This window comes from Balaenoptera borealis (genome assembly GCF_965194805.1).
Source record: "Balaenoptera borealis genome assembly, chromosome: 7".
Lineage (NCBI taxonomy): Eukaryota > Metazoa > Chordata > Mammalia > Artiodactyla > Balaenopteridae > Balaenoptera > Balaenoptera borealis.
The window spans coordinates 120,237,215-120,253,561 of NC_138864.1; the positions used below are offsets into that span (position 1 = coordinate 120,237,215).

General features: G+C 36.6%; 1 protein-coding gene and 1 long non-coding RNA gene across 19 annotated transcripts in view; one reads left to right on the plus strand and one right to left on the minus strand.

Annotated features, from left to right (window-relative positions):
- Positions 1 to 6,681, plus strand: part of LOC309632720 — a 293,593-nt gene extending 286,912 nt beyond the window's left edge. For all 3 annotated transcript variants that reach the window (XR_014247028.1, XR_014247029.1, XR_014247030.1), the window contains one exon: positions 616 to 6,681. This is a non-coding gene — a long non-coding RNA (uncharacterized lncRNA). The remainder of the gene's footprint in view (positions 1 to 615) is intronic.
- LOC309632716 (uncharacterized protein) overlaps positions 1 to 16,347 on the minus strand; it is a 338,702-nt gene that overhangs the window by 114,229 nt on the left and 208,126 nt on the right. For 13 of the 16 annotated variants that reach the window (XR_014247015.1, XR_014247016.1, XR_014247017.1 and 10 more), the window contains exon 2: positions 7,301 to 7,455. Coding sequence is in view for 9 of the 16 variants with exons in the window: in XM_082400506.1 (XP_082256632.1) it covers positions 7,301 to 7,410 (110 nt within the window). In the remaining 7 variants the exon portion in view is untranslated. Of the gene's footprint in view, positions 1 to 2,730; positions 7,456 to 16,347 lie in introns of all 16 variants that reach the window. The other 3 variants (XR_014247020.1, XR_014247021.1, XR_014247019.1) reach the window with 2 other exon arrangements.

The following is a 16,347-nucleotide window of genomic DNA, read 5'->3' on the forward strand; positions in this document are numbered from 1 at the left end:
TTGGTCTGGTGGGTATTTACCTTGCTCCTTCCTCTGCTGCGTATTTCTCTGTCTTCTCATTTTCCTAAACTTACTGTGTTTGGGGGTCTCTTTTTCACACGCTGCAGGTTCGTAGGTCCCGTTGTTTTTGGTGTCTGCCCCCAGGGGGTAATGTTGGTTCAGTGTGTTTTGTAGGCTTCCTGGTGGAGGGGACTGGTGCCTGTGTTCTGGTGGATGAGGCTGGATCTTGTCTTTCTGGTGGGCAGGACCGCGTCCAGTGGTGTGTTTTGGGGTGCCTGTGACCTTATTATGATTTTAGGCAGCCTCTCTGCTAATGGGTGGGGTTGCGTTCCTGTCTTGCTAGTTGTTTGGCATAGGGTGTCCAGCACTGTAGCTTGTTGTTCATTGAGTGGAGGTGGGTCTTAGCATTGAGGTTGAGATCTCTGGGAGACCTTTTTCTGTTTGACATTATGTGGAGCTGTTTGATATTTTTTGGAGCTGGTGGACCAATGTCCTGGACTCGTCTCTCCCACCTCACAGGTACAGGCCTGACTCCCAGCCGGAGCACCAACTCCCTGTCAGCCACACGGCTTTTATTTTTTCCTTTGTGCTTAGTTTTCTGTCACTTGCTCACAGGGCACTGCACACAGAGGCCTCATGCTAGGCCCTTCACCCGTGAGCTCCTCCTCGGAAGAGGCTAGGCCAGCGCCTCAGCTCCGAACATTGCACAGAGGCTCCTGACACTGCGATTCAAGATGGCCTGGCTCTCAAGACTTTGGATTCAGACTGGAAGCTATACCATTAGCTCTCTTGGGCCTCCAGCTTGCTCAGTGCAGATCTTGGGACTTCTCAGCGTCCAGCTTCCATAACCACATGAGCCAATTCCTACCGTGGATGGCACCCGCTGGTCATGCTGCGTGTGCTGGGGGTGCCGGGAATCCTCATGCCTTCCACCCTCTCTGAGGTCTGGTGTGTGCTCAGCGCACACACTGAAAAGTAATCCTGACTCCTGCATCTTTTTTAAATGAATTTATTTTATCTACTTTAGTGACTTAACATCTATAACTCTCTGTTATTTTCGTGGAGGATTTTTGGTTCACCTTATACAGTCATCCCTCTGTATCCTCTTGAGGAACTGGTTCCAGGATGCCCATGGATACCAACGTCCATGGATGCTCAAGTCCCTTATATAAAATGGCACAGTACAGACAGTACTCTGTATCTGTGGGTTCCACATCCACAGAGTCAACCAACTGCAGATTGAATTCTTAACTTACCTTAGTCTACTTTCAAGTTGTGTTATGACATTTCCTATGTAGTATAAAACTGTTATAATTGTATGTTTCCATTTAGCTACCTTGCTATGTACTATTATTATAATATACTTAATTTTTAAATATGTTTTAACTCCATATACATTATTATATTTTACACTGCTACTGTATTATTAGTCACATGTGATAAAACCCGTTTTACATTTTAATAATTATGTTAATAATATTTAAATAATAATAAAAACCATATGTATTTACCACATAATAACCATTTCTGTTGCTCTTAATTTCCTCTGATAGAGCCATCTTTCCATCTACTTTCATATTCCTTCTACTTGAAATTTTTTACATTTTTTTTAGTGTGGGTCCCATGGTGATGAATTCTTTCAACTTGTATATGTACAAAATAGTCTTTAACATTCATTTTCAAACGATATTTTTTCTGAGTATAGCATTCTACATTGACAGTTTTGGTTTTTTTTTTTTCAGTGCTATAAAGATGTTGTTATACTCTCTCCTCACTTATATTGCTTCCAACAAGAAATTTGCCGATATCCTTATATTTACACCTCTATATCTAAATTTCTCTGGCTGATTTTAAGATCTTTCTCTTTATCTCTGATTCTGAGAAATTTGATTTTCATGCACCATGATGCAGGTTTTTCAGATTTCATTGTGTCTTGTTGAGGATCTTGGATCTGTGAGTTATGCATTTCATCAAATTTAGAAAATGTTTGGCCATTATTTCTTCATATTTCATTTCTATGTTCTGTTTTCTTCTGTGTAGACTCCACTTACACATACTAGGTTACAGGAATTTGTCATAAAACTCACTTTTTAAAAAATTCCCTTTCATTTGTTTAATTTTAGACACTTTCTATGTCTTCAGGTTCACTAATGCTTTCTTCGTAAATCGCTCATGTGCCATTAATATACCATTCAGTAAATTTTTCATCTCACACGTTGTAGGTCTTATTTGGGTCATTGTTTGCACCTTCCATTTGTCTCCACTTAATTTTTTAGTATATTGAATGCAGTCATAATAATCCTTTTAATGTTCTTATCTGTTAACACTAAAATATATTTCAGTTCTCTGTTTCTGTGATTAATCTTTTCATTATATATATTTTCTTCTTGCATTCTTAGTAATTTTTATGTTTTAGCAATCACTAATTTCATTTTCTTTGGTGCTGGATATTTCTGGACTCCTATAAATGTTCTTGAGCTTTGTCTGGGATTCAGTTAAATTAATTGGAATCAGTTCATTCCTTGGGATCTTGTTTTGAAGGTTTATTAGGCAATATCAGAGCAGTGCTCAGCTTAAGGTTAGTTATTCCACATTTATCAGCCAGGGCCCTTTGTCCCACCCCACCCCATGAATTTCAGGCACTCTATCTCTAAGAACTTCTGATAGCTTTAATATCTCTAGCCTCAAGTAGTTTCTTTATATTCATGTATTAATCTGTACTCTGGATACCTTCAGAGTGCTGGTCTGTGTAATTCTGTCCATTCCAGCAGCATGTCCTGTGAGTTCTAGCCACTTTGGTCTCAGCTTCATTTCTTCAACTTAAGGACAAAACTGGGCTTTGCCTGGATTCTTTTTCTCTGTTTTTCAGAATCTGAAATCATTCAAGGTAGTACATTTGGGTAAGCTTAGGGTTCACCTCATTTAGTTACTTAATCTCATGGATTGTTGTCCTTTATTGCCTGATATCTAGTGTCTTTAGAACCATTGTTCTATTAATTTGGTTAATCTTTTGGTTGTTTCAGGCAGTAGGGTAAATCTAGTCCCCTTTATTTGGTATCCTTACTGGAACCATTCTTATAGGTCTCTTATTTTTTTTTAACTATTTTGCTTTAAAATATATTGGTTTCTACAAAGAATCAGAATTTGAATACCATTAACAAGAGCATACTGTCTCAAAATATACTTTAATCAACAGAATATGACACTCTTCAAAGTAATGACTTTGAGAAAAGAAAGTATTTCTCACTCTTGAATTTATTTTTTAATATACTTTAAATACTGTAGTCCAACCATGACAAAATATAAGATAGCTGAGTAAATTCAACTTATACCTGAAAAAATATCCTAGGGTTATCATGGATTTTATTTCCTTTTATTGACTAGGCTAAAAATAGATAAGGGAATATTGTCCCTTTGTGAAACTAAAGTTATTACAAAAAGGAAGTGCCATTAATAATATATGACTACATTTATCTATTTTTGTTATCTTACTTTATGAACAACCTTTAAAATTTAACTTGTTTCTTTTTAATGTTGTTTCAAAGTAAATAGGTTATATACAACTGACAGGAAGCTAAAATATTTTTAAACCTGAAACTGATAATCTATTCCAGAAATTTTAAAGACATAGCATTTTTGTAATATCTATAATTTTTAGTTTGATATTTATTTGGCTTTTCAAAATGAGAATAAAGAAATAATTGGAAAGTACTTGTCCCCTGCTGATATGAAGAAGTTATCTCCACTTATAATATAGGAACAGGGAAACTAGTATCTTTTGAGTAGTGACAGCATTAAGAAAGCTTGTGAAGCAGATAACATTAGGCTTTGATCCCCTTTCATCACTTCTTGTCACTAATACTTCTCACCACCTGCTATTTTTGCTCTTTCCTCTTTAAGTATCATGTGCTGTAATTATAATCAGATTTTCCTTTACTTATACTGCAGAGCCAAAGTGTGGTCACCAAATAACCACTTAAAATTTCATTGACAATTACGTTTTGCAGAAAGGAAACTTATAGGCCAAAATAATAATATTGAAACATTAAAATCAGAGAAAAACTGACCAAAGATGGAAGGGATTATTTTTAGTTGCATGTTTTCTTGTTTATACTCAAATGAACTGTTGTATGGGGTTCAATATTACATCACATGCAATGGAATACAAATATGAGTCATATGATTACCTGTTACATCTTAAGGTTTGTCACATTATTTACAACAATTACAAGAGAATATTTTATACTCTTATTCAATATAAATACAAGCCTATAAAATAATTTTCATTGAATCATTTTATAAAGAAAAAAATCATAGGATAAAAGGTTAAATCCTATTTTGTGTCCTGAGACTGTAAACCCCTGCATACTTAGGAATTATCTGGGGGAAAAAATTCCTTTTCCAGAGCTAACCACATATATACTTCTTTGTCTTGGAATCACTGAATTCTACCTGCCTCTTGTAAAATATTCTATTAGCAAATCAAAAGCTAAATAAGAAATTTGAAGCTATCCTAAAGCAGGGATCCCCTTTGAATATTAATATACTAAATGTGTAATTCAAGCTCTGTCTCACTCAGAATTTTCCCTGTGGATGCTTTATTTGTAAAATCTATATTAATAATATATAGATAAAATAAATGAGATACTTTATGTATTTTGTCAAGGCTTCCCCATCACCTCTCATGAAAACCCAACTAAAATTTTATTAAAAAGGATACAGAGATTATTAAATATCCCTTAGGCATCCATGAACATGTGTTTTCATAGTTGCATTAACTGTCTCTTATACAGACCTCCAGCATCTCTTTGCCTTTTTTTTTAATATGCAGATGAGAAATTTTGAATAGCCAATTAATCTCAAAAGATATATAGTGGTTTTTAAGAATTGATGTTGATATGAAAAATTATTTTCCCAACAGCTGTTTAAAAAAGACATATACCTTTAGGAACAATGGTACAGTCTAATCTCATTTAAGATAAATTTCAGGTTCTAGTATTTCAAACATTATATTCATCACATTTTTTTATATGTAAATGATAAAATATGCCCTGGAGGGAAACAAAGTTTTCCAGTTTAAGACAGACCAGGCTTCCAAAACATAGTTATGTTAATATTTTCCACATAAATTTGTCATGAATAATGATTTATTTTCTTTGGAATTAAGGAGCTATAATGCAGTTCCATTTGTCTTCCTGGATAACATTCTCTTCCTTTTTCTTTGCAGCCTCAGTCCCCAGGTTATAAAGAGACACTACCTAATACATTTTTATTTGTTAACTCTAAAATCATTTAAACTGGTGCAAACTGAATTCATGTTACCAGTGAAAGTTCAGGATACACTGGTTCTATTTTTTTCTATACTATAGATAACTAATATTTCCTTTACCTTCTAAATCAAAAGTGGTAAACATCAGCCAGATGGCTTGATTTAATAAAATCTGGGTCTCTTGGAGATGGCTAAAATAAAGTTTCATTACATTTTACCTACTCCCCCAAGTTAAGATAGAAATACATAATCAGCTCATATTAGAACGTATAATCCTGACATAAGCTTCTCATTCTGTGATATTACTTTCATAGCTGAGTATGGTTAATGTAGTGTTTATGAAGAAAATTGATGACCAGATCCTTTTATAGGGATTGTTGAGTTGAGGAGTAGTAACCTGGACAGTAAGAGCAAGGGCTCAGTGGTAGACAATATTTTAGCTATGACTTACAACCTAAAATCACCATCTTTATATTTCAATGATGCCAACAGTGAGGACAAAAAAAAAAAATTGTATGATTCTCTCTAGAATCGACCCAAATTCATAGACTTCCTTATGTTGACAAATATGATCTTACACCAAAATATAATTTTCATAAACATTTCTTTCTCCAGAAGCAATTACATCTCTATGTGTTATTTCCATCTCTATGGCCATTTCCAGTTAAATGTTGTATCCATCCTGCAAACCATATTCATCCTACAATTAAGGTAATTATAAGTCTTCCATTCAACCCCATCACCTCTTGTCCCAAACTGATTTCTGCATTTTTCTTAGTGGTATCATTCTCCTAATGCCTAAAGCAAAAATCACAAATAAATGTATACTTCCTCCATCCCCATTCCTGTGTAATATTAAATTGACCAATCTGTTGCAAAATTCTCTAGAAATCAGCAACAAAAAAACAATGGGAAAACTCACAAAAACATTGAAATTAAACAACACACAACTGAACAGCCATTGGGTCAAAGAGAAAATCAGAAGAGAAATTAGAAAATATTTCAATACAAATAAAATAAATCTACAACATACTAAAATTTATGGGATACATTAAAGGCAGTACTAAGCAGAAAATTTATGGTGACAAACACCTACATTAAAAAAAAAAGAGGGGCTTCCCTGGTGGTGCAGTGGTTGGGAATCTGCCTGCCAATGCAGGGGACATGGGTTCGAGCCCTGGTCTGGGAAGGTCCCACATGCCGTGGAGCGGCTAGGCCTGTGAGCCACAATTACTGGGCCTGCACGTCTGGAGCCTGTGCTCCGCAACAGGAGAGGCCGCAATGGTGAGAGGCCCGCTCACCGCGATTATGAGTGGCCCCCACATGCAGCAACTAGAGAAAGCCCTCACACGGAAACGAAGACCCAACACAGCCAAAAATAAATAAATAAATAAATAAAATTTTAAAAAAAAGGACTATAAGGGACTATTACAAGCAATTATACACCAACAAATTGGACAACCTAGAAAAATGGATAAATTTCTAAAACATACAACCCACCAAGACAATGAAAAAGAAACAGAAAACAGACCAATAACAAATGAGAAGATTGAATCAGTAATCAAAACACTCCACAACTGACAGCCTAAGACCAAATGACTTCACAGGTGAATTTTACCAAACATTTAGATAATTAATATCAATCCTCTTTAAACTACTCAAAAGTAGAAGAGAAGGAAGCACTTCCAAACTCATTTTATGAAGCCAGCATCACTGTGACAAAGACACTGCAAGGAAAGAAAACTACAGGCCAATATCTTAATAAACATGGATGTAAAATTCTTCAACCAAACATTAGCAAATCAAATTCAGCACCATATTTAAAAGATCATGCACCATAGCAAAGAGGAATTAATCCGTGGTATGCAAGGATGGCTCAACATATGCAAATCAATAAATGCGATACACTACATAACAGAATAAAAGATAAATATCACATGATCATCTTAATAGACACAAAAATCATCTGATAAAATTCAAAACCCATTCATGACAAAAACTCTCAGTAAACTAGGTATAGAAAGAACTTACCTCAAAGCAATGAAGGCCATATGTGAAAATCTGGTAACTAATGTCATACTCAATGGTGAAAAACTGAAATCATTTTCCTTTAAGATCTGGAACAGGGCAAGGGTGCCCATTCTTGCCACTTCTATTCAACATAGTACTGGAAGTCCTAGACAGAGCTGTTGGACAAGAAAAATAAGTTAAAAACATCATTTTTTTCCCCTCAAAATTTCTTAAGTTTATCCCTCTCTTTGTATCAGACTGCCACTGGCACAGTTCAGGATCTTAGTCCTTTATACCCAGAATACTACAATGTCTTTACACTGGTCCTCCCCCCTTCCCCATTCCCCAACTCTTTGGGTCTCTTCATTCTTCAGGATTAGACTTCTAAAATGCTAATGATATTCACCCTCTGATTAAAAAACTGTCATAGCACCCACTGTTTTCCAGAATAAAGGCCATAAGATTATACATTGTGTTAATGACATGGTATGCAATAATCTGTACTTAACATCCATTTATCTGGCAATTTGTAACATGAGCCTTGCGATATGAGCAACCAAAGCCAACCAAACCAAATCAAATTCTTCACCGTTCACTGAACAGATTTGGTACATATCTTCTTCTGCCCAACACCAGACACAATGTAAATATGCAATGTTTATAGATGTAACAATGTAGCATTATTATGAAAACAAAAGTTCAAAGATAAAAATTCAGGGTTTATTATCTTCTATTATTCTAGCTCATCTTGTGCCATAAGTATATTTTTTGAAGACTCTGAACTTAACGTGTTGGCTGTCAGCTTCTAAAATTCTAAATGAGAAATTGTGACAAATACTGTGTATGTTGTATTCAGATTTTAAAACTGAATTGCAAATGGGATAATCATGTTCCTTTGAACATCTTTGAAATGCACATATACCAGGCAATTTATATTTCTTTCATAAATTCTGTAATTCAACTTGCTCCAATTTTTTCATGCTAAAAGATTCTTTTAAGATAAAAATAGACATCTGAAGACTGAAGTAGAAGGCATATCTTGCAATAAATTTCAGAATCTCTAAATTTCTGAATATATTTTCATATTAATGCTATTGTTGAATATAAGTATTCATTTCATATTCATAAATACCATAATTTTGCTAGTGAAATATTATTTAAATTATAAACATTATCTGTGTCAATGAAAGTATCTTTTAGAATCCATATTTTTGATGTTTTAAATATAAATTATATTAGTAAATATGTATTCTAATTTAAATAATATTTCACTCATCTGATCACTGTAAAGTTTCTTTCAGGTAAAGAAAAATTGTTACAAACAAAATTTATTATTTATACTTAAAACATGGTAAAGCACTTGTATATTAACAAATTTATAAAATGTTCTTTCTTATATTCCCTTTTTATTTTGTATTTTATTTTTGGTATTTTAATATGAAATGCTGGAATTTACATACATTGTAGCAAGTGGGCCATTCCTTTAAATTGAGGATTTAAAACATGAAATACATCTCTTTAAATTAATATTTTTTTATCTCCCTAGCTCCATTAACACATTTGTTAACTGTAATATTTGAAAAATGTATTAATAACATTCTGTGAGATGAATGGATCATAAGACTTTATCAACATTGCAACAATCTTCACAGCTAGAGGAGGACAAAAGGAATTAGTGATGACAAATAAGGAAAAAAAATTCTACCACAGGGCCCATGTTTACTAGTTTGAAAGCATAAATTCATATTCTATATTAAATACAAGTAATAAACCACAGACACATGAACACACAATTACACATTTATGTATTGTATTAAATCAGATACAGGCCAGGTATATGGGCTTACACATGTACTTTGTCTACAATGTGAAATTGGGTTCCTTAACACAATTGACAGGGAGCGGAAATCCTCTATTACATTCGGGGTGTAAACTTTGTTCCATACTCTCTGCTCAATTACAGCTACTTTTGGTCTTTATGAATTTGATTACTCTAAGTACATTATATAAGTGAAATCATACAGTTTTTTTTCCTTTTTGTGACTGTTTTAACTTCACTCAGCATAATGGCCTCAAGGTTGATCCAAATGTAGCACAGGTCAGAATTTTCTTTCTTTTTAAAGCTGAATAACATTCCATTGTATAATAAACATCTACCACACTTTGTTTATACATTTATCTGTCAATGCACCCTTGGCCTGTTTCCACTTTTGGCTACTGTGAATAATGCTGCTATGATCGTCGGTGTACTTTCCTTAGGTAAGTATCTTTTGTGTTTATTCTACACATGTACACACCCTTGCTGCACAGATTAATAAGAGTTGTAGTAGGAGATGTATAAGATATATATATTATACAAATTTGCCTGAATCCCTATTGATCTTATGAAAAAACTGATCAATTGTGAGTTTATTATTGTATATAACTTATGGAATTTGTTCTCTGTTTGAAATTTGGAAAGTTGAAAAGTGTCAAATATTATATTGACTCCTAATGTTAGGGTAAAGTAGAAACACACACAAAACGATGTATGTGCAACTGACCACAATAAACGGAATTTAACATATAAATCCCCCACTTTTTCACTTTTAAAATACTCCTTTGTATTTGATTCTGGTTTGTATATATGCTACATATGATATTCCCCCAGTAGTATAGCAAGATAAAACTTGACATAGTGCAAAAAATGAGTACTAAGTGGACACTATTCTTGAAGTGACAGGCAGTGTTATCTTTTAAAATACATTAATTTTTAATGTATAAAATTGGTTTCAGATAGAGAGGAGCTTCAATATGGCGGAAAAGTAAGATGCAGAGATCACCTTTCTCCCCACAAATACATCAGAAATACATCTACACGTGGAACAACTTCTACAGAACACCTACTGAATGCTGGCAGAAGACCTCAGACCTCCCAAAAGGCAAGAAACTCCCCACGTACCTGGGTAGGGCAAAAGAAAAAAGAAAAAACAGAGACAAAAGAATAGGCATGGGACCTGCACCAGTGGGAGGGAGCTGTGAAGGAGGAAAGGTTTCCACACACTAGGAAGCCCCTACGCGGGCAGAGACTGCGGGTGGCAGAGGGGGGAGCTTCGGAGCAACGGAGGAGAGCGCAGCCACAGGGGTGCGGAGGGCAAAGCAGAGAGATTCCCGCACGGAGGCTCAGCGCCGACCAGCACTCACCAGCCGGAGAGGCTTGTCTGCTCCCCCGCCAGAGCAGCCGCGGGCTGGGAGCTGAGGCTCGGGCTTCGGTCGGATCGCAGGGAGAGGACTGGGGTTGGCGGCATGAACACAGCCTGAAAAGGGCTAGTGCACCACAGCTAGCCAGGAGGGAGTCCGGGAAAAGGTCTGGAACTGCTGAAGAGGCAAGAGACATTTTCTTGCCTCTTTGTTTCCGGGTGCGCGAGGAGAGGGGATTAAGAGCGCCACCTAAAGGAGCTCCAGAGATGGGCATGAGCCGCGGCCATCAGCGTGGACCCCAGAGACGGGCATGAGACACTAAGGCTGCTGCTGCCGCCACCAAGAAACCTGTGTGCGAGCACAGGTCACTCTCCACACCGCCCCTCCTGGGAGCCTGTGCAGCCCGCCACTGCCAGCATCCCGTGATCCGGGGACAACTTCCCCGGGAGAACACACGGCGCACCTCAGGCTGCTGCAACGTCACGACGCCTCTGCCGCCGTAGGCTCGCCCCGCCTCCTCCGTACCCCTCCCTCCCGCCGGCCTGAGGGAGCCAGAGCCCCCGAAGCAGCTGCTCCTTTAGCCCCATCCTGTGTGAGCGAAGAACAGATGCCCTCAGGCGACCTACATGCAGAGGCGGGGCCAAATCCAAAGCTGAACCCCGGGAGCTCTGCGAACAAAGAAGAGAAAGGGAAATCTCTCCCAGCAACCTCAGAAGCAGCGGATTAAAGCTCCACAAACGGCTTGATGTACCTGCATCTGTTGAATACCTGAATAGAAAACAAATCATCCCAAATTGAGGAGGTGGACTTTGGGATCAACGATATATATATTTTTTCCCTTTTTCTCTTTTTGTGAGTGTGTATGTGTATGCTTCTGTGTGTGATTTTGTCTGTATAGCTTTGCTTTTACCATTTGTCCTAGGGTTTTGTCTGTCCGTTTATGTTTTTTTTTTTTAATTACTTAAAAAAATTTTTTTCTTAATAATTATTTTTTATTTTTTATTTTAATTATTTTATTTTATTTTATTTATATTATTTTATTTTATTTTGTCTTCTTCTTTCTTTCTTTTTCTCCTCCCTTTTATTCTGAGCTGTGTGGATGAAAGGCTCTTGCTGCTCCAGCCAGATGTCAGGGCTGTGCCTCTGAGGTGGGGGAGCCAAGTTCAGGACACTGGTCCACAAGAGACCTCCCAGCTCCATGTAATATCAAACAGCAAAAATCTCCCAGAGATCTCCATCTCAATGCCAAGACCCAGCTCCACTCAATGACCAGCAAGCTACAGTGCTGGACACCCTAGACCAAACAACTAGCAAGACAGGAACACAGCCCCATCCATTAGCAGAGAGGTTGCCTAAAATCATAAGGCCACAGACACCTCAAAATACACCACCAGACGTGGACCTGCCCACCTGAAAGACAAGATCCAGCCTCATCCACCAGAACCCAGGCACTAGTCCCCTCCACCAGGAAGCCTACACAACCCACAGAACCAACATTAGCCACTGGGGACAGACACCAAAAACAATGGGAACTACAATCTGCAGCTTGCGAAAAGGAGACCCCAAACACAGTAAGTTAAGCAAAATGAGAAGACAGAGAAACTCACAGCAGATGAAGGAGCTAGGCAAAAACCCACCAGAACTAACAAATGAAGAGGAAATAGGCAGTCTACCTGAAAAAGAATTCAGAGTAATGATAGTAAAGATGATCCAAAATCTTGGAAATAGAATAGAGAAAATACAAGAAACGTTTAACAAGGACCTAGAAGAACTAAAGAGCAAACAAACAGTGATGAACAACACAATAAATGAAATTTAAAATTCTCTAGAAGGAATCAATAGCAGAATAACGGATAAGTGACCTGGAAGATGAAATAGTGGAAATAATTACCACAGAGCAGAATAAAGAAAACAGAATAAAAAGAATTGAGGACAGTCTCCGAGACCTCTGGGACAACATTAAACACACCAACATTCGAATTATAGGGGTCCTAGAAGAAGAAGAGAAAAAGAAAGGGATTGAGAAAATATTTGAAGAGATTATAGTTGAAAACTTCCCTAATATGGGAAAGGAAATAGTTAATCAAGTCCAGGAAGCACAGAGAGTCCCATACTGGATAAATCCAAGGAGAAACATGCCAAGACACACATTAATTAAACTATCAAAAATTAAATAAAAAGAAAAAATATTTAAAGCAGCAAGGGAAAAACAACAAATAACACACAAGGGAATCCCCATAAGGTTAACAGTTGATCTTTCAGCAGAAACTCTGCAAGCCAGAAGGGAGTGGCAGGACATATTTAAAGTGATGAAGGAGAAAAACCTACAACCAAGATTACTCTACCCAGCAAGGATCTCATTCAGATTTGATGGAGAAATTAAAACCTTTACAGACAAGCAAAAGCTAAGAGAATTCAGCACCACCAAACCAGCTTTACAACAAATGCTAAAAGAACTTCTCTAGGCAGGAAACACAAGAGAAGGAAAAGACCTACAATAATAAACCCAAAACAATTAAGAAAATGGTAATAGGAACATACATATCGATAATTACCTTAAATGTAAATGGATTAAATGCTCCAACGAAAAGACGTAGACTAGCTGAATGGCTACAAAAACAAGACCCATAAATATCCTGCCTACAAAAGACCCACTTCAGACCTAGGGACACATACAGACTGAAAGTGAGGGGATGGAAAAAGATTCTATGCAAATGGAAATCAAAAGAAAGCTGGAGTAGCAATTCTCATATCAGACAAAATAGACTTTTAAACAAAGACTACTGCAAGAGACAAAGAAGGACACTACATAATCATCAAGGGATCCATCCAAGAAGAAGATATAACAATGTAAATATTTATGCACCCAACATAGGAGCACCTCAATACATAAGGCAAATACTAACAGCCATAAAAGGGTAAATCGACAGTAACACAATCATAGTAGGGGACTTTAACACCCCACTTTCAGCAATGGACAGATCATCCAAAATGAAAACAAATAAGGAAACACATGCTGTAAATGATACATTAAACAAGATAGACTTGATTGATATTTATAGGACATTCCATCCAAAAACAGCAGAATACACTTTCTTCTCAAGTGCTCATGGAACATTCTCCACGATAGATCATATCTTGGGTCACAAATCAAGCCTTGGTAAATTTAAGAAAGTTGAAATCATATGAAGTATCTTTTCTAACCACAACGCTATGAGGCTAGATATCAATTACAGGAAAAAATCTGTAAGAAATACAAACACATGGAGGCTAAAGAACACACTCCTTAATAAACAAGAGATCACTGAAGAAATCAAAGAGGAAATCAAAAAATACCTAGAAACAAATGGCAATGAAAACACGATGACCCAAAACCTATGGGATCTCGCAAAAGCAGTTTTAAGAGGGAAGCATATAGCAATACAATCCTACCTTAAGAAACAAGAAACATCTCAAATAAACAGCCTAACCTTACACCTAAAGCAATTAGAGAAAGAAGAACAAAAAAACCCCCCAAAGTTAGCAGAAGGAGAGAAATCATAAAGATCAGATCAGAAATAAAAGAAAAAGAAATGAAGGAAACGATAGCAAAGATCACTAAAACTAAAAGCTGGTTCTTGGAGAAGATAAACAAAATTGATAAACCATTAGCCAGACTTATGAAAAAAAAAAGGAAGAAGACTCAAACCAATAGAATTAGAAATGAAAAAGGAGAAGTAACAACTGACACTGCAGAAATACAAAGGATCATGAGAGATTACTACAAGCAACTATATGGCAGTAAAATGGACAACCTCGAAGAAATGGACAAATTCTTAGAAATGCACAGCCTTCCGAGACTGAACCAGGAAGAAAAAAAAATATGAACAGACCAATCACAAACACTGAAATTGAAAATATGATTATAAATCCTGCCACAAACAAAAACCCAGGACAAGATGGCTTCACAGGCGAATTCTATCAAACATTTAGAGAAGAGCGAACGCTTATCCTTCTCAAACTCTTCCAAAACATAGCAGAGGGAGGAACACTCCCAAACTCATTCTACAAGGCCACCATCACTCTGATACCAAAACCAGACAAAGATGTCACAAAGAAAGAAAACTACAGGCTCATACCACTGATGAACATAGATGCAAAAATCCTCAACAAAATACTAGCAAACAGAATCCAACAGCACATTAAAAGGATCACACACCATGATCAAGTGGGGTTTATTCCAAGAATGCAAGGATTCTTCAATATACACAAATCAATCAACGTGATACACCATATTAACAAATTCAAGGAGAAAAACCATATGATCATCTCAATAGATGCAGAGAAAGCTTTCAACAAAATTCAACACCCATTTATGATAAAAGCCCTGCAGAAAGTAGGCATAGAGGGAACTTTCCTCAACATAATAAAGGCCATATATGACAAACCCACAGCCAGCATCATCCTCAATGGTGAAAAACTGAAACAATTTCCACTAAGATCAGGATCAAGACAAGGTTGCCCACTCTCACCACTATTATTCAACAAAGTTTTGGAGGTTTTAGCCACAGCAATCACAGAAGAAAAAGAAAGAAAAGGAATCCAGATCGGAAAAGAAGAAGTAAAGCTGTCACTGTTTGCAGATGACATGATACTATACATAGAGAATCCTAAAGATGCCACCAGAAAACTACTAGAGCTAGTCAATGAATTTGCTAAAGTAGCAGGATACAAAATTAATGCACAGAAATCTCTTGCATTCCTGTACACTAATGATGAAAAATCTGAAAGTGAAATTAAGAAAACGCTCCTATTTACCATTGCAACAAAAAGAATAAAATATCTAGGAATAAACCTACCTAAGGAGACAAAAGACCCGTATACAGAAAATTATAAGACACTGATGAAAGAAATTAAAGATGATACAAATAGATGGAGAGATATACCATGTTCTTGGATTGGAAGAATCAACATTGTGAAAATGACTCTACTACCCAAAGCAATCTACAGATTCAATACAATCCCTATCAAACTACCACTGGCATTTTTCATAGAACTAGAACAAAAATTTTCACAATCTGTATGGAAACACAAAAGACCCCGAATAGCCAAAGCAATCTTGAGAAAGAAAAACGGAGCTGCAGGAATCAGGCTCCCAGATTTCATACTATACTACAAAGCTACAGTAATCAAGACAGCATGGTACTGGCACAGAAACAGAAATATAGATCAATGGAACAGGATAGAAAGCCCAGAGATAAACCCACGCACATATGGTCACCTTATCTTTGATAAAGGAGGCAAGCATATACAGTGGAGAAAAGACAGCCTCTTCAATAAGTGGTGCTGGGAAAACTGGACAGCTACATGTAAAAGAATGAAAGTAGAACACTCCCTAACACCATACACAAAAATAAACTCAAAATGGATTAAAGACCTAAATGTAAGGCCAGACACCATCAAACTCTTAGAGGAAAACATAGGCAGAACACTCTACGACATAAATCACAGCAAGATCCTTTTTGACCCAGCTCCTAGAGAAATGGAAATAAAAACACAAATAAACAAATGGGACCTAATGAAACTTAAAAGTTTTGCACAGCAAAGGAAACCATAAACAAGATGAAAAGACAACCCTCAGAATGGGAGAAAATATTTGCAAATGAAGCAACTGACAAAGGATTAATCTCCAAAATTTACAAGCAGCTCATGCAGCTCAATATCAAAAGAACAAAAAACCCTATCCAAAAATGGGCAGAAGACCTAAATTGACATTTCTCCAAATAAGATATACAGATTGCCAACAGACACTTGAAAGAATGCTCAACATCATTAATCATTAGAGAAATGCAAATCAAAACTACAATGAGATATCATCTCACACCTGTCAGAGTGGCCATCATCAAAAA